This window comes from Equus caballus, chromosome 13, assembly GCF_041296265.1.
Source record: "Equus caballus isolate H_3958 breed thoroughbred chromosome 13, TB-T2T, whole genome shotgun sequence".
In the NCBI taxonomy this organism is placed as follows: Eukaryota; Metazoa; Chordata; class Mammalia; order Perissodactyla; family Equidae; genus Equus; species Equus caballus.
The window spans coordinates 1,797,439-1,818,309 of NC_091696.1; the positions used below are offsets into that span (position 1 = coordinate 1,797,439).

General features: G+C 58.6%; 1 protein-coding gene across 6 annotated transcripts in view; it reads right to left on the bottom strand.

Annotated features, from left to right (window-relative positions):
- Positions 1-20,676, bottom strand: part of MAD1L1 (mitotic arrest deficient 1 like 1) — a 420,727-nt gene extending 400,051 nt beyond the window's left edge. For 5 of the 6 annotated variants that reach the window (XR_011424443.1, XM_023655119.2, XM_070231369.1 and 2 more), the window contains exons 1-9: positions 20,355-20,608; positions 18,364-18,525; positions 14,445-14,585; positions 11,692-11,871; positions 8,972-9,096; positions 7,892-7,973; positions 6,429-6,559; positions 6,159-6,273; positions 4,001-4,062 (exon numbers count right to left, since the gene is read on the bottom strand). Coding sequence is in view for 5 of the 6 variants with exons in the window: in XM_023655119.2 (XP_023510887.1) it covers positions 4,001-4,062; positions 6,159-6,273; positions 6,429-6,559; positions 7,892-7,973; positions 8,972-9,096; positions 11,692-11,871; positions 14,445-14,585; positions 18,364-18,513 (986 nt within the window). In the remaining variant the exon portion in view is untranslated. Of the gene's footprint in view, positions 1-4,000; positions 4,063-6,158; positions 6,274-6,428; positions 6,560-7,891; positions 7,974-8,971; positions 9,097-11,691; positions 11,872-14,444; positions 14,586-18,363; positions 18,526-20,354 lie in introns of all 6 variants that reach the window. The other variant, XM_001490482.5, reaches the window with a different exon arrangement.
- Between the last annotated feature and the right edge of the window lie 195 nt (positions 20,677-20,871).

The window sequence follows — 20,871 nt, forward strand, 5'->3', positions numbered from 1 at the left end:
ATTCCCCAGAGAGGCCTCAAAGGACGTCTCCTGGGGTCCACCTTCAGTACCTCATGCCATTCCCCAGAGAGGCCTCAAAGGACGTCTCCTGGGGTCCACCTTCAGTACCTCATGCCATTCCCCAGAGAGGCCACACTTCTGAGGGACGAAGTTCAGCACGTCGCAGTCTCCACACACCACGGTCCCTCTGTGCGGCTGCTGAATCCCTCAGCCCGACTCTCAAAGCCCTGGGACAAGCATGGCCCACCACCAAGCTCGCCCACCCTGCTGCCCACACCAGCGTCCACCACGAGCACACAGGCCCCCCTCCTCCGCCAGCACCATGACTCCCAAAGTCGTGAGGCCCAGACTGCCTCCAACCCACATGACCCATGCGCTGGAGACGAGGAGTCAGGCAACACCAAGGGCGGAGAAGGAACTCAGCCCGGGGGCTTCCCTGGAGGTTCTCACTGGTTGATCCACCTCTCCTAGCATCTCTGGCTCCTCAGGATGTAAGAAATGCCAAACTACGAAGAGGGTGACCAGTGTCACGCCATGTAGACTGTTCAGGGGTTCGGTCTCTCCATGGGTTAGAACTGATCCCTGTTCCTAACCTTCCCGAGGCCACAGAGCCCTCTGAGAAGCGGAGCGCAGCCACAGGCCCTGTCCGGAGAGGAGAGCCCACACAGGGAATACTTGGTTTAAAGCACCAGAAGCTCACAGACCCCAGGGCTGTGAGGATCTTAAGGAGCCTGGTCAAGCACAGAGTAGGTGTGGGACAGTCAACAGAGGCCGCTGGCTGCCCAGAGGCAGGCAGGAACTGTAGGACCACAGGCTCCACACACCCCTGCTCACCAAAGCCCGGTTTGGCAAGGAAGTCCCATGGTGGAAGGGCAGAGGGCCTAAAACCTGGAGTCCAAACGGACCGGTGCCACTCCGTGGAACCCAGCAGCTCCCTGGGCCGCGAGGAACCAGGATCACCAAGGGGGGTATGCCACCTAGTGGTGGCAGCTCTCAGAAACCCACGGAGACACTGGACACAGGCAGGAGGCTGGGGTCACGACATGCCCCAAATGTGCAGCCTCAGTCCCAAAATTATGGCAGCCTGGGCCTAAGGGCCCAATAGACTCAAGCCCACCAGGCCAGGTGCAAATGCCCTCCAGCCCCTCGAGCTCCTGCTGCCCTGCGCCCGCTGGACTACAACTCACTGCCGCCAGCTGGGGCTGGCTGACCACATTCGGGAGTGGGACCCGAACTACACGCAACACGGCGTCTACGCGCACCCACACAGATGTGCCTGTGCATGAGGAGAAAGTCGGCGACTGTCATCAGATTCTCAGACGGATCACGAACTCATGGTGAGAAATCAACGTTCTAGAAAAGCCCTTCCATTTACAGATGTGGAAACTGAGGCGTAAAAGAGACCCCACAACAAACAGGGGCCAAGCTGGGGCCAGACAGATGTCCAGCCGCAGTTTAACAGGGTCTGAGACGGCCCATGCCCGCCCGCTGCGCTGACTCCACGAGGGGTGGAGGGCGCCCACCCTGGAGCCGCTCCTGGCAGATCCCACCTCTGGCCACCAGACAGAGGCCCCCAGACAGCAGCTCCCTCCTTGTCCACCCGCCTCCCGAAACAGTGCCCCTCTCCTGCTCACGCCCCCCTGCAGGGACCCCAGGTGCAGCATGGAGCCCCAACATTTCCCTGCGTCCTCAGTCTCCCCGGCCGCTTCCCACCCCCATATTCAACTTATTAACTGGGAGCTCCGCCAAGTCACCCCCTGCTCGGAAATCTCGAATAACTGCCCAAAACCCAGCAAAAAGACATAGCCAAACTCCTCAAAGTATTCAAGGCCATCCCGAGACTCAAGTGCAGCGCCTGGAGGGGCTGACCCACGGGGCCTGGCTCCAGCCCAGGCGTCCACGTTTGTACCAAGCTCTCCAGGTGATTCCAAGAACAGGTCACACTCACACCCCACACCACAGGTCTGCGACCCACGCCTCTTATCCGACACACATACCCACTTAAGCAGAGCACAAGTCGCTGGAGGTGACGGGTGCCCCAAATGCCTAGCGGGGCCAGGAAAGGTGAGGAGCAGGAGCTGAGGTTTCCAAGGTGGCCCCGGAAGCGGCCCAGGCACAACCGGCCACAAAGCCCGTGAAGGAAAATCCCCACCAAGGGGCCGCAGGAGACGGGGCACCAAGGCCGCTCCACGTGCCTCTCTCGAAGGCAGCGCTGGCCCTCAGAAGGGACACAGCAGGCCCCTCTGCAGTCTGTAAGGCACTTGTGAAGCGCACGGGGGTGTTAATCTCCACGAGCAGAGTGAGGAAGGCAGTGCACTTCCTCTCCAGTGACCAGAGAGCTGGCCCAGAGCCGGGCAGAGACTGGAAGAGGGCACGCCGGCAGTGGGAGAGCAGGGCGAGATCCCAGCCTCTGCTACGCCATCTGTTTTCCCACCATGGAGGCAGGCCCCTCCTCTCCTGCCCAACCCCAAGCTGACCATGGGCACAGGCTGCCCCTGCCTCTGCCAGCCTGCAGGACCACCCCCCACCAAGGGCCTGGCCACGAAGGGCAGGCTGAGTGAGCACCCCAGAACTCTGCCTGAGCAGACGCCCGCCCCAGCTGGCAGTCAGCCTGCAAAAGTCCGCCCGCCTGCGTGCCGGCCACACTCAGGGGCGGGGCCTCAGGGGTGGATGTGGGACCAAAGGGCTTGAGGAGCAGCTGCCCTTTCCATCCTGGCCAGACGGAGCTGGCTGTGCACCAGCCCTGCTGGCCTGACAGATGCCGGGTGCTCTGTGCACACGCTGGGTGCTCCAACAGTCCAGCAGCCAGACTGACCAGGCACGCGTGGGTCCCTGACCTCGCACAAGAAGGAAGTCCCGGAGGTTCCTCCTCTGACGGGAATCTCCCGGGAGCAGGAGGGAAGCTCTCCCGCGAGTTCCCAAGCCCAGAGAACAGGAGGAAACACAAACGTTCAGGTCCCCCTGGAGCCAGCACTACGGGAGTCTGGGCTCTGCAGCCGGAGTTCAAGGGGAAACAGCAGCCTCATCTGTCCTCTGCGACTCAGCGAGGCAAAAGGAAAACGAAGACAGACAACTGGAGTCAATAACGCCCACGGAGCAGTCGCTGGTTCCAGAACCAGCAGTCGACAGGGTAATTACAGGACAGCTCTTTAAAGAAGCTTCTCAGTCTTGGCCCAGTTTTCCAGAGCAGCAGGAAGGACACCAAGAAGCTACAGTTACAATCACAGGCGCAGATAAAACAAAAGGCTCTTTAAACACCGCAGGCCCCGTGCCCCAGGCTCCAAGGACTAATCCAGAATGAGCAGTCTTCCACCGCCCCCCAGGCTGCAGCAAACAGGCATCACCACAGCTGCTGGGGCAGGCCGGTCTGTAGGGCGTCCCCAGGTCCCGGGGCCTGAGGGACAGGCAGCAGCAGAGCAATGCCGAGAAAGAGGGGCAGCGGCACCCCAGCAGGACGGTGGCAGAACAGACGAGATGGGCAGCAGGGAGCAGAGGCAAGGACCACCCCGCCCTGGCCCTCCCACTCAGCATCCTGCCACTCGCCCGCGGCAGCAGCTCCAAGACAAGCTGAGGAGGCTGCTGCAGGCCCGACTGGGGCAACAATCCTCTGTTGTGGCGTTTTCCGTTTTTACCCTAAAACCTCAGGTCATCCCCCACCTTACAATCACCTCATAAGGAATGACTTCCCCCAGAAGAGAGCATTTCCTCAGCATATACGAAAAAGAGACCCTTAACGAACCCCACAGCACAGGGCCATCAAATGCCCAGCACCACCTGGCTGCGAACGCCCCGACCTCAGAAGGAGAGGTCACTGTGGCTCCAGCGGGGAGAGCCCCTGAGCTCCGCTCCCTCCCGCTGCGAGAGACCTTGGTCACAGCGGCCACACGCGGCAGAAGCTCCCCAGCAGCCCTGACAGGGCCTCTGCTGGCGGGAACTGGGGGCAGGCCCACCCTGCGCAGGGGAAGGCGAGGACTCGAGAGGCACCAGCGCCGCCGCCTACCTGATGCTCAGGCCCGTGGTCTGGTCCAGTCTCTCCCAGCTCTGCAGCTTCGCCAGCAGCCTCTGAAAAGACACGGAGGAGGAGACTTAGAGCTCTGCCCCCCGCCGCCTCCTGTCTGAGGACCCCACGACCTTCCGGCTGTCCTTCACACCAGATCCCCACCGACCGTCCTCATCCACCACATGCACATCGATGCCCAGACCCAGCATCATCACGAGAAACTGACGGTGATGAGGACGACAGGAAGGCTCCCTGGTCCTCTGGAGGGCCTGCACTCAGCTCTGACTGAAATGCACAAAAGCTCCACGTCTGCTCCTGGTCCCAGAAATCCTGTGAGACCCAGCCGGCTGAAAGGAATGCAGGTGGGGAGCGAACAGCCTCAGGGACGCTCCTGTAGGAGTCTGTGCCCAGGGAGTAGACGCTGGGCCCTGACCACGAGGACCTGCCACCTCCCCATCTTCCAGGTGCTCCTGAGGACACCAAGACCCAGGGCAGGCGGACTCAGCAGCCCTACAGCCAAATTCCCCCACCCAACACTGCCGACTGGGACCCATGGCCCCTGCGGGAGGCAGCCAGCCCCGAAGAACAGGAGGAGGTGGGCACACCCTGCCCGGGACTGCCCGCAGGCTGGCCCTTGCATCTCACAGCTGCTCCACACTGACCCACATCCCCCAGAGCCCCGTGAGTCTCGTCACCTTCCAGAATGTGAGCAATGTGAGGGCAGGAACCACCTGCCTTTGGCCTCCTGTTGCCTCTGCCCGGAGCCGAGTGCAGTGCTATGAATGCATTCATTCAGTCACTCAAATATCTCCTGAGCCCGTTATGCGCCGGACACGTGCCTGGTTAACAATTTCATCACTACAGCCAATGCTGTTATTTCTCTCATTGTACACACAGAGAAGTGAACACACAGAGAAGTTAAGTAACTCACCCAGAGTCACACAGCCAGCAAGCATCCACAGCAGGATTTAAAACTAGGCAGTGTGAGTCCAGAGCCAAAATCTTAACCAGTTTCAAAATAAACTATATCCACAGAAAAAAACTGTTCAGCTCCAGAGTTGTCTTTCCAGGCTAAGTTCCTACAGAAGCCAGGAACTGAGCGGAACTCTGCTCTTGCCCTCTGACGCCCTCGGCTGGCAGTGAACCCAACGGGTGGAGCAGCTGACAGCACTGAAGACAGTAGAGTAACTTCTACTCTCCCACTGGACTGTGCGAACGATCAGGAAGTGGTGACATGGTTTAAGCCAGGCAAACCAGAGAGGCGAGGTGAAGCAGTGCGGAAGGACAGAAAGACCCTGGGCCAGGAGCCAAGAGGCCAAAGTTCTGGTCCAAACTCCTATGTACTGGGCAAGACAGAGAGCTTCTCTGAACCTGTCTCCTCATCTGCCCAGAAGACTGCGGGACGCTTTCAGCACTGACGTCCCATGACCACCTCTACAACATCATCCCACGAAAGGCCCCCTCGAGTCCCAACAGCAGACACAGGGAGAAGAAACTTAGCACAGGTGTCCCTTTACGTCTCTGGGCGGGCACAGCGTTTGTTCAGGTCCCACACACCATGTCCTCTCTCTGACACCCCATCTGTTTCAGTTTTCCTATTGCTACTGAGTGACCCAGAACCACAAATCCACTATCTTACAGCAGTGTGGGTCAGAAGTCCGACCACCCGGGTCTCGCTGGTCTAAGATCAAGGTGGCGGCAGGGCTGCGCTCCTGCTGGAGCTCTCAGGGGAGAATCGTTCCCTTTCCAGCCTCCAGAGGTGCCCACGCTCCCCGGCTCACAGCCCCTTCCTCCATCTTCAACGCCACCAGCAGCAGCGGGCCGAGTCCTCCTCACACGATGCAGCTCTGACCTCCTCCACCCGCCCTTGCTCCTGTGGGGACCTGTGCTCACAATGGCCAACCCGGACAACACAGGGGCGCCTCCCTACCACTGGCCAGCTGACCGGCACAGCTCAGTCCCCCTCTGCCACGTAAAACAACAGATTCACAATTCTGGGGATCAGGACGTGGCCATCTCAGGAGGCCACTACTCTGCCCACCACACCAGCACAGCAGCTTCGGTATTTCAGGTGACGGCTGGAACGTCGGACTGAAACGTCCAGGGTCTAGACACAGAGGACACCCCGCAGAGAAGAGCCCACCGGCTTGGTCCTCACCTCCTTCTCCAGCTCCAGGTCAACCAGGTTTTCCTGCATCTTCTCCTGACGCCCCAGCTTCCGCCGCAGCCCCTCCAGTTCCTCCCTGAGCAGCCCGTTGGTCTCTCGCATCTCCCTGGCAGGGCCAGAAACAGTCACTCAAACAGCCGCACATCCCAGGACGAGTCCAGGAGCCCTAGGAGCACAGACACCGCCCCCAGGGGGCTGCAGGCCCACGCTCCTGAGCTCTAAGCCAGGAAGGCTCCAGCCCACGGCCCAGGCGCGCCTCACCGCAGGTGGACGTTCTCCTCCCGCAGCTGCTTCAGCTCCCTCTCCATCTTCGGCAGCCGCACCAGCTCAGACTTCATGTTCTTCACAATCACAGCATCCTGCTCCTGCAGGGACAGCTTCTGCTCCAAATCCTGACGGAGGCCAGGGACAGAGAGGAGAAAGTCACGGATACCACAAAGTTCTCTGACACAAGCCAAACTGACCCAGGTCCTCAGCGGCCTCCATGGGAGCCAGCCCCCTCCCCTGGGAAGCCTGCCCGGGCTGCACCAGGTGTGCCCCTCTGTGCTGCGAACTCAGTGTACACTTCTAGGGTAGCCCCCACAGTGCACCACAGGCTGGCGTCATGCCGCTGCACTGTGCTGTCCTTGGAGGCAGGACCCTAGCGGACATCTGGCACAAGGACAGTCAGCAGAGGTTCCCTGAACAGACAGATCAGTAAACATCCCACTCCTCACGCAAGATCTGCTTCTGTCCCTCTAGCAGCACACATGTAATGACTGAGTCTTTTCCACAGTGAGGACAGCCTTTTCCTTACAGTCTCTAGTCCCCTTAGGACACAATGGAGATAGGTGGCATCCGTTAGTGACAAGTCAAAGAAAGGCTCAGAGTATGAGACTAGGATCAAATCAGTCAGTCATTCGACAAACACTAATGGGGCCCATCGCTGTCCAGGTACTGCAACAAGCAGCAGGAACAGGGTGATGGAGAAGACAGATGAGGTCTCTGCAGGGAAGAGCCTAGAGTCTGGTGGGAAAAACAGACATCAGGCCACGCAGCAAATACTGAGAAGCGGGCCGAGGGCTGCAGACGAGGGGCAGGGAAGACACGCTGAGGGTGTGTGAAGTGGTGAGGGCTGGGAAGGGGGGATAGGGAATCACCGAAGCCACAGAGAGCAGCAGTGGAAGACCGGAGCAGGGAGCAGGGAGTCTGAGACCTGACAAGGCGAGCACAGCTGGAGAGGGATGCAGATGAGACAGAGCCAGGACGGCAGGAAGGAGCCCCCAGTCATACGGCAGGGCCCGGAGCTTGGCCGTCACTCTACAGGCAGTGCGTCTCCATAGCAGCATCCTCCCGCAGCAAAGTCAGGCCAACCTGCTCTGAGAGCTGGCCTCGTCCATGCCAGCCGTCTGACGCCAGCAGGTGTTCCGCCCTCCCTGAGCTAGCATACCCGCTTCACGGCACTCCTCAGGGCCTGAAGCCATCATATGTTGACTTTTCCTTTGTGTGTTTGCTGCCGTCTTCATACACTCCCTGGGAGCAGGAACTGTCTCTGATTCACAGCGCCATCCCAGCCCCCAACAATCAAGCAGTGCAAATGGCTACAGCGGGCAGAGGCAGCTGACTGTCCCCAGATGCCTCTGAGCACGCCCCCAGCTCAGAAACACCTCGGCGGGCAGGACGGCTGGGCCCACCACTGGGACGTCTCCCAGACTCAGGCCGGGCCCTGCCCCGGAGCAGCTCACCTTAATCCTCTGCTCCTGGTCTGCCCTCACCTCCTGGCTGGCCTGGAGTTCCTGAATCTTCTGATTCGCTTCCTGCCATTTTCTATGAAGAGAAAAGCGCATCATGTGCAGAAACAGGTATGTGGTGAGGCCAACGATTCCCTCATCCTAGAAGCTCTCCAGCGTTGGCACACACGCACACACACGCACACATGCATGCACACACACACTCCGTGCAGGGACACCCCAGGATCCCAGACGCCGGTCCCTGTCAGTGGCTCTGTGGCCTCAGTCTGCTCATGGGGACAGGGCAGGTAAGTCCAGAACACCTGCAGGGTCCTCTCCAGCCCTGGTGCTGCACAGCTCTCCTCCCACCTACAGCTGCTCACGACTGCAGCTTCCGCTGGCCCTGGGACAGCCACAGCCAAGGACGCACTCACAACTGACCCCTGACTCCACTGAGCAGCCAGGACGCTCCTAAGACAACAGCTGCTGAAGTCAAGGCCAAATTCCCGGGGAGAGTATCCAGCCTTCTGCCCTCACCTCCAGGCAAGCTCTTTCACACCTCGGTGCCTTTGCTCACAATGCTCCCTCTGCCTGAAATGTCCTTTCCTAACCACATCCCGCCTGCCCCAGGGGACGTCCCACAAGCCTTTAAAATCCAGCTCAAACACAATTCTCTTCCCCAGGAGCTCTCTCCGAGCAGGCACCCCACTCTCCGGGGAGAGAAGAAATGACTGCTCCCTCCTCTTGTGCTTGGGACATTTCAATCACTGCTCTGTCCTGGCACTTATCGTCCTGGCACTTATTGTTCTGGCTTCAGAGACCCCAGTGTCTGTCCCCGACAGCCTGTGGACGAGGAGGATAGCATCTGAAGGGCATGTGTAGATCCTCGGAGCTTTAGCACACATGATGTTCATGGACACTGGGTGCCCAGACCAGAGGGCACGCGACAACAAGCGTGGGTCCTCCTGTCTGTGGCCTTCTGCACCATTAACAACTTGACGTCCAGCTCAGGACACACCCCTTCAGGCTGACTCAGTCCAGGGTGGTGGGCAGGCTCGCCTGGCAAGGGGCCCCGCCCACTGCCCACGCACTCACTTGTGCTGCAAGTCCAGCTGCTCCTTCAGCTCCTGCTTCTCCGACTCCAGGCTCCTCACCTGCATCTCCTGGTTCATCACACTCCACTGCAATTCGGAGACCCTCCCCTTGAGTGCGCTGATGGTCTGAAAGCAGAGCGGGACAGACAGAGCCGCTCTCTGAGGCTCCTGGCGCACGATGGAGGTGGGCCTCTCACACAGAAACGGATGGGACAAATGCCCTCACAAGAGCCTGTCCCCTCCAGAGGACAGAGACAGAGCCATCGTCCCCCGCAGAACACACGACCGGGGCAGACCAGACACCACCCCTCAACCCAACCCCAGAGCGCGCCAGCCCGAGCCCTGCCTCACATTTCCCACAGGCCAACAGAAAGAGACTGGGTCACAGTGACAGGTGGCCTCAGGAGCAAGACCAGCTGCTGGTCAAGAAAGGCCTGGCCTTGCACCTGGGCCTCCACACCTGTGCCCCAACAACATCCCTTCCCACAAAGTGTCTACGGTGTCCCACGTCCCGTCACCTCAGACGCTCGCCAGTCCCGGCACGCTCTGCACAGTTCTCCCTCCACACCCTGCCCTCGTCTCTTGGCCTGGAATTCCTTCCCTAACCCCCACACCATGCACCACTCCAGCAACTGACCGAAGATGCTACCTGTGGACCACAGCCAAGTACCCGCCAAGAAGTAGGACATGGGGGGTTGAGGCTGTCCTCAGAACAACGCTACAAGAGCCACACAGAATGGAGGGGAGCTGCAAGAATGCCGTGGAGACTGAGTGGCTCCCAGGCCACAAGTGGTCAGAGAGGGAAGCAGAGGCCTGGGGAGGCCGTCCCTGAGCAGAGGCCCCAGGACAGCAAGCCCAGTGGACATTCAGGCGCGGAACCGCCACCCTTAGCTGGGACCGCACCCTCACCAGCCAACCTTCTGGTGACTGCACTCCCCTGTGGCCTCCCCAGGGGACAACAGCAGGACGGTCAAGCCAACAGGAAAATCCAGACCACTGAGAAGCATCACTGTAAGTCAACAAGAGGAAACACGGCCACACAGGCTCTGCGAGCAGAGGAGAACTGAGGGCAAGAATAAGGACCAGCAGACTCGGCACAGAGCACAACACTTGGCGGTGCCCAAGGGGCTCCCTCTGCAAACGAGCCACAGCCCACGAGAACCTGCGCCAACTCAGGACCCACGTAAGCACACCAGCACTGTCTGCCCACGTGCCCCCGGGAAGGCTGACACACTGTCGATCAACACAGTTTGCTTTATTAAAACAGTGAGTAACAGTGTAGGAATCAAAAAAGAACAAAGGTACCAAAAATATATTTAACAATGAACATCTCCTTCGAGAAGTCTTCCTGAATTCAATAAACACACACTGGGCACCGGGCACACACTGGGCACAGGGTCAGACAGCCCCCCGATGGAGGACAAAACCATGGGGAAGCCAGGTCATCAATAAGATGACTTCAGAGTGACGAGCGTACGAACCAGGGCACCGCGTTAAGAGAACGCAGTTGCGCAGGGGCTGTTATGACCTTAGACCAAGTGCCCATTCAGGGTCCTCTGCCCAACCGGCACGACCTTTCCCAGGCTACCCCATTTGGCATCCAGCTGCGACTTCTGTGGAAGGGGCTCCCCTCCTGCTCCCCAGTGGACAGTGTGCAGGACTCGCCCTCGCCCATGGGCCCCACACCCTCCCAGAGCACAGCACAGGAAGCAAGCGCACCAAGGACGAGCGGGGACTTGTCTTGAGGCTGATCACAGCTCCTCTCCTGCCAACATCCACATCAGAAGACAGATGCGGGGACAACCTTAACATGCTCTCCAGCGTTGCCAAGGCAAAAATAACCTGGAGCCTGCTTCCGAAGATCCATCAAGTAGAGAAAACCAGGCAGAGACAGAATACCAATGATCCCACGCCCCCAGCCCCTCCCCCGGCGGTGTCTCATCTTTTTCCTCGCGGCTCCTGTGATCTTGAGCAGCACAGCAAAGGGACAGGAAAGGTCAGAAAAGTCGAATTTCCAGCAGCATCACGTTTGGGCTCTGTTTCTAAAACGTACACAACCTTCAATTGGTAGAAACAGTAAGGACTATAGACCGTATATGCTCTAGCTTTAAAGATATTCTCAGATGCTCATAGACCTTACTAACAACCAAAGAAATGCAAATCCAAAGGCACCCACTTACATCTTCTGAAGAAAAAAACCACAAGAATTTCCAAAACACATCCCCATCCACGACAGGTAAGGCTCCAGGGAAACTCGAATGCTCAACAATGCTGTTAGTACAACACGCCAGCTGGCAGCAAAAGCCACAGAGAGCTACCACTGCTCACCTCAGGACCCACTCCTAGGGACTTGTCCCAATGAAATAACTCAACAGAAGCAAAGAGGCTACGTGCGGGAAGCTAGCTGCCACCCGCACACATACGTACATCAGCATGTGTGTAGAAAAAACCAAAACATTTAGAGATGACAAAACATGGGTTAGTCAACCATTAAAAATCATAATTACAAAGACTTAAAAAGTGCTCAACTTATTAACTGAAAACCATAGAATGGAAAATTAATATTTTTACTATGACTACAAATATGCAAAAAATGTTGGCGCCTGTGTGGGAAGGAGATGAAGAAACGAAAGCATCAGGGAGCCACAGTGGAGTCGAGCGCACGCACCCGTCCCCCTGGAAAAGCGGCCGCAGGAGCGCGCCGCCCTGCAGGGCCCTCACCTCGCCGGCTTCCGCCAGGCCGTCCTCCTTCTCCCGCAGCTTCTTGCTGGCCACGTCCAGGCTCTGCTTACACAGCCTGCTGCGCTCCTGCTGCTCCTTCATCTTCTCCTCCACCTCAGCCTCCCGCTCCTGGAGCTGCCGAATGCGGGTCAGGAGCTCCTGGTTGCGATCCACCTCACGCTGCCATGAGGGGAGAATGTGGTGAGAGTGGGTCAGAGCAGGGAGACCCCACCCCACCGCTCCCTTGAGACAGGACCGAGACCTAGAGGAGCCAGGGCAAGAGCCAGGACTGCCTCCAACACAAGTGCTGCGGCCATGGCAGCAGACACGTAAGAGGCCGGGCCCCTCCGGGAGGGCACGCCACATGCATCACCCCATCCTGTCATTAACCGGCTGCTCACAGTGACCGTCTGCAGGGAGGAGACGGAACATGGAAACCTCACGCTCAGACGGCCTTGGGACGCAGCCCGTGAGCTTGGCAGCACCGGCAGCTTCATCTAACTGCACTCAGGCCTCCGTTACAACGAGCCGGCACTCCCTCAATGAGCGGACAACCAGGCAGGGAGAGGTGACGTGCACGTGAGCCTGCAGACGGGAACAGCTGACACTGGGCCCCAATCTGCCATGAGGGCACATTATCTCCCACAAACCTTCAGAGCCACCCTACACTCATACCCTCAGGAGGCTGTGTGGCTTGTGCTGGTAAGGAAGGAACAGAACTAAGACTCCTCTATCTGATGACCTCTGGGGGTCTTAAGGGTCAACTGTCAGCCACTGAGGAGGCTACCCTCAGTCAGAGAGCAAAGAGACCACAAAGTGGGAGCCAGAGTCCCAGGGGCAAAGGTAGTGAGTCCTGGTTACGTGCAGCCTGACCCTGCTGACCTCTGACCCCTCATCAGGAAGCAGAGCACAGAGGCTCCCTCCAAGGACCTCCAGGTACTCCCAAGGCCCACGTTACCCAGAGTAAGTGCTTACACCATGGCCCTGCAGCCAGCGTGAAGCAGGAGCTTAATAAAAGCACGCATGGTTCTTGACCTCCTCAAGAAGCTGATCCAAGACTCAGCAGGACTCACGGGCATGACGAGCTGCAAGTGCAGCCTCTAAACAGCCAGGGGACCCTTCCTCGAGGCAGGAGCAAGGCTGCTTTGGCTGTGCAGGGACCTGGTAGCACAGCCCAGGGCAGGACGTGGCACCTCTACTTGGCCTGCCAGTCCCAAGCACACATGGGGCTGTCGAGGCAGGTCCCCAGACCTCAGACACCAAAGTCTCACCTTCTAATAGATATTTCCAGGTGGGAGGGCTGAGGTCCCCACACACCCATCCTCCCCACCCACTGCCAAACCGGCAAGCCCTGAAAAACCACTGCAGACGCCCAAGACTCAGAGGAACAATTTAAAACCCACTGGCTCCGATGGTTCCGGGGTCACCTGCAGCTGTGCCTGGGAGGCCCCAGTTCAGCGAGGGCCCCAAGATTAAGCTCAGTCAGCCCTGCACCCTTGCATTTCCCTAAGAAAGACTCTCAGGAACCCTGCAACAATCCCTCCCTCATTCAAACGTTTGCTGAGCACCTGCAAGGTGCCCGGGCCTCTGCTGGACGCTGGAGATCCACGGCAGTCAAGACAGGCCCCGTCCTCAAGGGACTCATGACCCAGAAAGACTCCAATAGCCCACATCCCATGCCTCCTGCCTGAGAGTGAAGGCAGCGCACCAACACCACACTCCTACAGTCTGACGGCCCTGGTGCCACCCGCCAGGCACTTCAATACGTGCAGGATTCCCACGGCCTCTCCCTCACCCTTCCCTCCGGTTCCTCCATCCCTCCTCCTGGGATGACCCAGAACATTAGGGAAAGCCCCGCCTCACAGAGAAACACCACTCGGAACAGCACCAGGGCCAATGCCGAACCAGCGGTACCCCACCCACAGACCGTGTCTCTGGGCTACTGAGTCCACACTACACACCACAGCATACTGCATACTGGGCTCGAATACATCCTATTAGCATCACACCCCGGGAGACATCAGCTATTCTTACAGGGACTAGGACAGCGTGCAAATATGCCACGTAAGGCAAGAAGGAGGCCAGATATCAATCCTTGGGGAAAGCATAGAGGCCAGAGACTTTCTGGTCCAACGTTCTGCCTGAATCTTGGCAGCAATTCCACAACTCATCAGTACTTATTGAAAAACCCTGGCAAAGTGCTATTACTCAAAGCAAAGGGCCTGAGGGATTTATGCACCAAGTAACCAACCTAGCACCTTCTCTGGGTGACACGGGGGTGGACTTTCCCAGCCTGCCCTGGGGAAGCCAGAGGCAGCAAGCAGCAGCTCTCAAAACTGAGGCTCTCTGCTCTGAGGCCCGATATCAGTAAGACCCAGCCTGGACCCGGGACCCTCACGCAACCCAGTGAGTTTCTAAGCCTGTCACCCTCATGCCACCTGGTATTTCTGAAAGATCTGCATCCCAATTCTTCCAGAGGGTGGGGGAAACCAGGAGGCCCAGCAGAGAGGAACGCCTGCGAGCACCAAACTGAGTAGACATGGCAGGGCAGCCATCCCTTCACAGCTGTCCCCCATACGGCACCCTCCTCGAGGACGTCGAGCACAGCGGATGTCTGTGACCCAATAAGGAAGGCCTTGGCAAACCAGAGGTGGAGCGCCTGGGCTCCCAGCCAGCAGGGCGCTTATTCCTTATGGTCTAGCTGGTATCATGCATGACCCCCTTGCTCCAGGGGTTGGCAGACCTGAACCCACCTCATAGCTCCTGGCACTGGTGCTGGCTGCTCGCTCCAGCTCCACTCGAGCCCTCTTGTGACTCAGCTCCATCTGCATCTTCTCCCGCTCCATCTGGATGAGGTGAGACTTCGAGCGGATCTGCTCTGCCCGTTCCTCCAACTGACCAGGTCGCACCCAAAGGAAAGACAAAATCCTTAGTAGCTGCATCAAACAGGTGAGTGGCTCATTCATCACTCCCTCACCGAGCTCCCAATAAGGCCCTGCGCTCAGCCTTGGGGAACAAGGAAGAAAACTGGGTCCCTAATTGGGAAATGGGTGCGGGGAGGCAGCAAAGAGAAGATGATAAAGAACGAGAAGAGGAAGGCGTGCTTTAAGATGACAGTGTGTAGGCTTCTTTTAGAGAAGAGGGTATGTTAATTTCCTACTGCTGTAAAACAAATTACCACGAACTTAGCAGCGCAGAATCCCTGTATATCAGCAGTCAGTTCTGCGGCTGAGAAAGCCAGGCACACACGGCCGGGTCCTCTGATCAGGGTCTCACAGGCTAAAATCAACAGTCGGTCAGGCTGTGTTCTCACCTGGAGCTCAGGATCCTCGTCCACGTGCACATGCCTCTAGGACTGAGGTCCCATTTCCCTGCTGCCTGTTAGCCCTAGGCTGCTGTCAGCTCCTAGACGCCACCCATGTTCCTCTCCCCCTCCAAAGCCAACAGGGAGAATCTCCACGTGGAAGCCCTCTCCTGCTCTGCGTCTGACTTCTATCTGCTCTCTCCACCCAGAAGGAAAAGGCTCACCGGGTTAGGTCGGCTCACCAGGTGCTCTCCCTAGCTTAAGGTCGACTGGTTTGAGATCTTAATTATATCTGCAAAACCCCATTGCCATAACACCTAGTACTTACTAGGTGTTTGATTAAGTGGGAGAAAGTGTGGTCCACCAGGGGCGGGGAATTTGGGGGTCATCTTAGAAGCCAGCCTCTCACAGAGGGTAGGTAAATAAAGGTGAGTTCAAGCCTTGAAGGGCCTCAGAAGACCCGGCAAACCACTTCCCAGAATCACTGACTGTAAGGGCCTCTTCTCCACGTGGCTAGAGCCTGGCCACTCCAAGAATGGCCTGCAGTCCAGCAGCACAGCATCCCCCAGGGACTCCACAGAAATGCAGACTCTTAGGCTGTATCTCAGAGATACCAAATCAGAATCTTCCTGTTAAACATATTCTCAGAGGACTCACATGCACATTAAAGTTCGGGGAGCAGGGCGAGAGCACGTGGCTCTCAACTCAATTGAGGACACTCGTCACTGTCTGGAGACATTGGTGACCGTCCCAAGAGGGGGTGGTAGTATGCATTTGCTACTGGCATCTAGTGGGTGGAGGCCAGGGATGCTGCTACACATCCTACAAGGCACAGCAAAGTCCTGCAAAACAAAGACTTACCCAGCCCAAAAAGTCAACAGTCCCAAGGGGGAGCAATCCCGGGCCAGAGAAAAGGCCTCCTCTCCACCTCCCCTGACTCTTGGGGGGCCCAAGTTCACCTTTCTTGACCCCTCTGATATTTTCTCACTTCAATTCCCACCTCTCGACATTTGGGGGTTGCTAACTCTACCGTGCATCACACTCACTGGCCTTCCAAGTCTCACTGTGGCTGCAGCTAGGGCCCAGCTTCCGCAAAGGACAGGAGGACCCCAGCTCCAGGGGCACCACGACACAGAGACCAGGAGTGCCAGAGACACGGGTCCATGGGCCACATCTTCCTGGAGCACTGACCGTATCTGAAGGAAAACAACTGAAACACTATTTTTATACTTAAGCCAACACTGACGTGTACCAGAGCAGACTCTAAACACTTTCAACGAGAAACAGGAACGTAAAAGAAATGAGGTGGAGGGCACTGGCAGGTGAGACATACTGATCTCTCTGCCAGGCTCCCCAGACCTGCAGGTTCTCAGTTCCCTCCGCTGTCATTTGGGGGAGGCATGGCAGGAGAGAGCGAGCCCCTGGCTGAAGTCACGCCAAGGACAGGGCCAAGGTCAGGGCCCCGAGGCAGGTCTTGCAGCCACATGACTCTAACCAGTTCACTCTGGCCACACCATTCATTTACTGATCCCCTAACCGGGGAAGCCCTTAGCAGCACTGAGTGAGAACTGGGGACCTCTGAAATCCTAGATTCTATAGTTCTGACAGGCCACGAGTCCCCCAGACATTTGCATCAATAAAATTATAACACTTTTTTAGACCCAAGTTGCCACCTTCTTATTTTGCCAGTGAGTAACCATCAAAAAAAACTACAACCTATTACCACCTTTACTTCAAAAAAAGTGTTTTAACACCAAAAACAAATATAAAAGACCTAATTTCAGAGCAAAGAACAATCCATGCCGGAAAAGGGCAGTGAGCAAGTCAGCCCCCAACAAACATAAGTAAATCAACCAATCAGCAAATGGAGGCACACACACTCCAGCGTGTTCTCCCAAACGCCGCAAGGGCCTCCTCAGGGCTCCCGGAGTGACAGGAAGCCCCTGGTTCCTCCGGGCCAGGATGTCACCGCAAAACAGCTCCAGGAACACAGGCAGGGTCGACGGCAAGGAGGAAAGCAAGCAGAGAAGTCAGAGACTTTCTGACGCAGCTGTCCATGCAGAGAGGCAGGGGCCCGGGCAAGGCTGCAGACACCACACCCCCTCCCCCTGTGGACCCAGTGATCCCTGCCCCACTGGCACGGACCCAACAACTCTCTGGAACCTGAAGTCCTTCAGGAGACCCGACCCCTTTACAATGTGTCTGCAGTGGGCATTGCCAAGAACTTGGAATAAAGTGAAATAAGACTATAATCAGAATAAAACTGTAAAAGTCACCCCATGGTAGACTGAAACCAATATCTGCAAATGCCCCCCGTAGTCTGAGACCACCACACACCCGATCCTTCACCACTGCCTGACTTTCCCGCGAGGCTGACCACGAACCTGGGTTTACCTCGCAGCCTTCCCAGGCGCTACACTTCCAGGACACCAGCAGTTTTCTGGACGATTCTGGTGGTCACGGTCCCAGACACTCTGGGCTTTCACCTCGATGAAATGAATAAACTGGCTCCCCAGCCTATCATCAGTGTCTGAGAGCTCACTGGTGTGAGCACTGCTGAGCACCAGACCCACGCTCGGGGTGCTGCTCAATCAGGCGGGAGGCCAGGACAGCGCAGGGCCGGACCAGGGCCTCCAGCTATCGTCCCTAAACTGTGAATGCTCACGCCAGAGATTTGGGAGACAGCCAGCTGGCCTCCAGACTGCGGAAACACTGACCTGCCTCAACTCTACAGAACCTGAACAGGCCTCACCCAAGGGCGGGCGTCCTGACCTAGAGACCCCATCCCGACACTCGGCACCCCCTGAACCCTGTGGAGCTGGAACAGGCCCACCTGAGGGCGGGCATCCTCACCTAGAGACCCCATCCCGACACTCGGCACCCCCTGAACCCTGCGGAGCTGGAACAGGCCCACCTGAGGGCGGGCTTCTGACCTAGAGACCCCATCCCGACACTCGGCACCCCCTGAACCCTGCAGAGCTGGAACAGGCCCACCTGAGGGCGGGCGTCCTCACCTAGAGACCCCATCCCGACACTCGGCACCCCCTGAACCCTGTGGAGCTGGAACAGGCCCACCTGAGGGCGGGCGTCCTCACCTAGAGACCCCATCCTGACACTCGGCACCCCCTGAACCCTGCGGAGCTGGAACAGGCCCACCTGAGGGCGGGCTTCTGACCTAGAGACCCCATCCCGACACTCGGCACCCCCTGAACCCTGCGGAGCTGGAACAGGCCCACCTGAGGGCGGGCGTCCTCACCTAGAGACCCCATCCCGACACTCGGCACCCCCTGAACCCTGCGGAGCTGTAACAGGCCCACCTGAGGGCGGGCGTCCTCACCTAGAGACCCCATCCCGACACTGGCGCTCACCTGCATGCTCTGCTGGTACTGCATCTGCAGAGAACCTTGGGCAGAGGTGGAAACATCCAGTCCGGATCCTCCCTCCACACGTTGAGAAATGAAGTTGTTCAGAGACCTCAGGGTGGACAGGACGGTGGTGTTTTCCCCCAGGTCCTCCATGGCCACTTCCTTCTGGAGGAAGACAAACGGGGGTGACAGTGAACCCTTCTGTGACCATCAGCCCCAACAGCCGCCCGGTCAGGGGGAGCCTTTGGGCAGCCCCACTGCCCTACCGCTCTCTCAGAGACTTTAAAATATTCCAGTGCCCGCAACCACATTCTTTGGGGTTAACTGGGGTCACACACTGCCAGTTTATCAGGGAAGAAATGGAGGCATAAAAAGACAACACGCCACCAAGTCGCTGAGGGTCAGAGGGCTGCCCTCACCCCAGCTCCGGGAGGAGCTGTTCAGCAGTCAGGAGGCACGCCTCCCACATCAGCACTCAGAAAAAGCCTGGCCTCCGGGGACCAGAAACAGAGCACACAACAGTGGCAATAATGATGATGACCACAGCAAAGCTAATTACAATATATGTTAACGACGACACTGACGAGGCTGCTACCATTTCCAACCAGGTACCAAACAGAAAGGCATCTGACTTCTACCTGCCGGAAGGTGTGGAGCGTCCCGTCCTGGGCACAGCCAGCAGCCAGGAGGTGTGAATTCCTACAAGGGCACTGTTCTTCTCCTTAGGAAAATGGGCAGCTCTCACTGATTCCCCCTACATATCAGACCAAAAACAGCCCTCCTCACCCCCGAAAAAAAGTGAGGAATCTTAGTTTGATTCTGAATTTCCCATTTAACAAGAACCCTGGCCTTGTGCATGCAGAGCCCTTGTCTTTTGCAGCCCCTCGTTCCCATCCCTGTACACCGGAGCCTTTCTCCCCCACCTTCATCTGTACTACAGATGGAAATGGACCGGAAGAGAACAGAAGCACCCACATTGCGCCCGGCCTCCCACTATAGGCCTGGGTGGCCGGAGACGGCAGCGCCCTGCTCTGGAAGGCAAATCCTTCCACCTGCCGAAATTTGACCAGGGCCACACTTTTCCAGGCCATGACGGGAACTTTAGCCAACATATCCTCTCCTTGAGATGCATCCCCTGTAAGAACTGATGCACGTAAAACATTAGGATGCAAAGAACACCTACATTTTCCACTGCCTGGAACTAGGCCGCTGAAGAATGCAGGCGAGGAGGGGGCAGCTCAAACGTCACCTTCTTTCTCCAAGAAGACTCAAACCTTCCAGCAACCTAACCACTGAACCCTAGCGGCTCTCAGCAGAAGCCCTGAGCTGGGAGTGCAGTGCTCGCTGCCTCCCACCTGCCCTTCCCGCCCATGGCGAAAGGCAGGCTGCGGAATCCTAAAGAAACGGCGAGGATGCTCCCCATCCCGTCCCACCACTGCACGCCGCCAAGAGCACCATCGCGGGGGCCGGACAGCTAGCCCCCCGCTTCTCCCGCTTTCGATGAAGAGCCAAGTCCCCATTCGACCAGCGTGACTCTGGGCAAGTCGCCGCCCATCTGCCCGTCGGGCTCCTTAGCGGTCGGACCAAGTAGCGGCGCGACCACGGAACAGGTGCCGCGACGGTGCGGGTCAGCGCTAAGGGGCGGTACCCGAGGGAAGAGCATCCCTCCCCTCCGGACAGTCTCGGGGGACGCCTGCTCCCGAGGGCCAGCGGGGGAGCGGGCAGCGACGAGCCCCTCCTCCGTGCGCGCCCCGGCCCTCGCGGCCCCTGGCCGGGCCCCGTGCCCCCTCGGAGGGGAGGTCTGGGCCCCCGGGAGAAGCCGGGGCTCGGAGCCCGGCCCAGGCTCAGGGGGACGGAGCCGGGAGCGGAGGGGGCGCCGGTCGGGGCCCCGGGGGCGGGCGGAGCGGGCCCCGACCCGGGTGAGCCACCCCTCCCAGCCTCCCATCCCCATGCCCACCCCGGACCCCGGCCGCCGCGCCCACCCGGCCGCTCACCTCTCCTCACCGCCGCAGCCGCCGCTCAGATCTCCCTCCTCTCCGCCCGCGTATCGCGAGACGTGTGGCCGCGCTCTCGCGAGACCTGGGCGGGGCCGGCAGTGGAGCTCCGGGTGGGCGCGCTGGCGGGTCGTGGGGGTCCACTTCGGCCCCCGGAGCGCCCACGCCGGAGCCCCCTGCTCAGGACCGAAGGCTAGCCCGCGGACTGTCCCGGTGCCCCGTCCCCTGCGGGACGGGCTTCCACTGAGGCAATTGCCTCGGCCGGTATTGTGTGGAAGAGCATCGGCCGACGGTGGCCTCGGAGGGCCAAACTTCCCTGCACTCGCGACTGGTCCCCAGTTTGCCACTGTAGTGTTGGCCTCGATTAGTGCGTTCTTCTTTCTCTGGGCCCACTGGGAACAGCACAGTACCGTGCTACTACGCCATCCTCCCCGTGCCCTGCGAGCCGCCGCCCCCCCCCCCCCCCCCCCCGCCCCGTTCTCAGGGCGCAGGAGCCAACAGGACCCCTTGAACTACA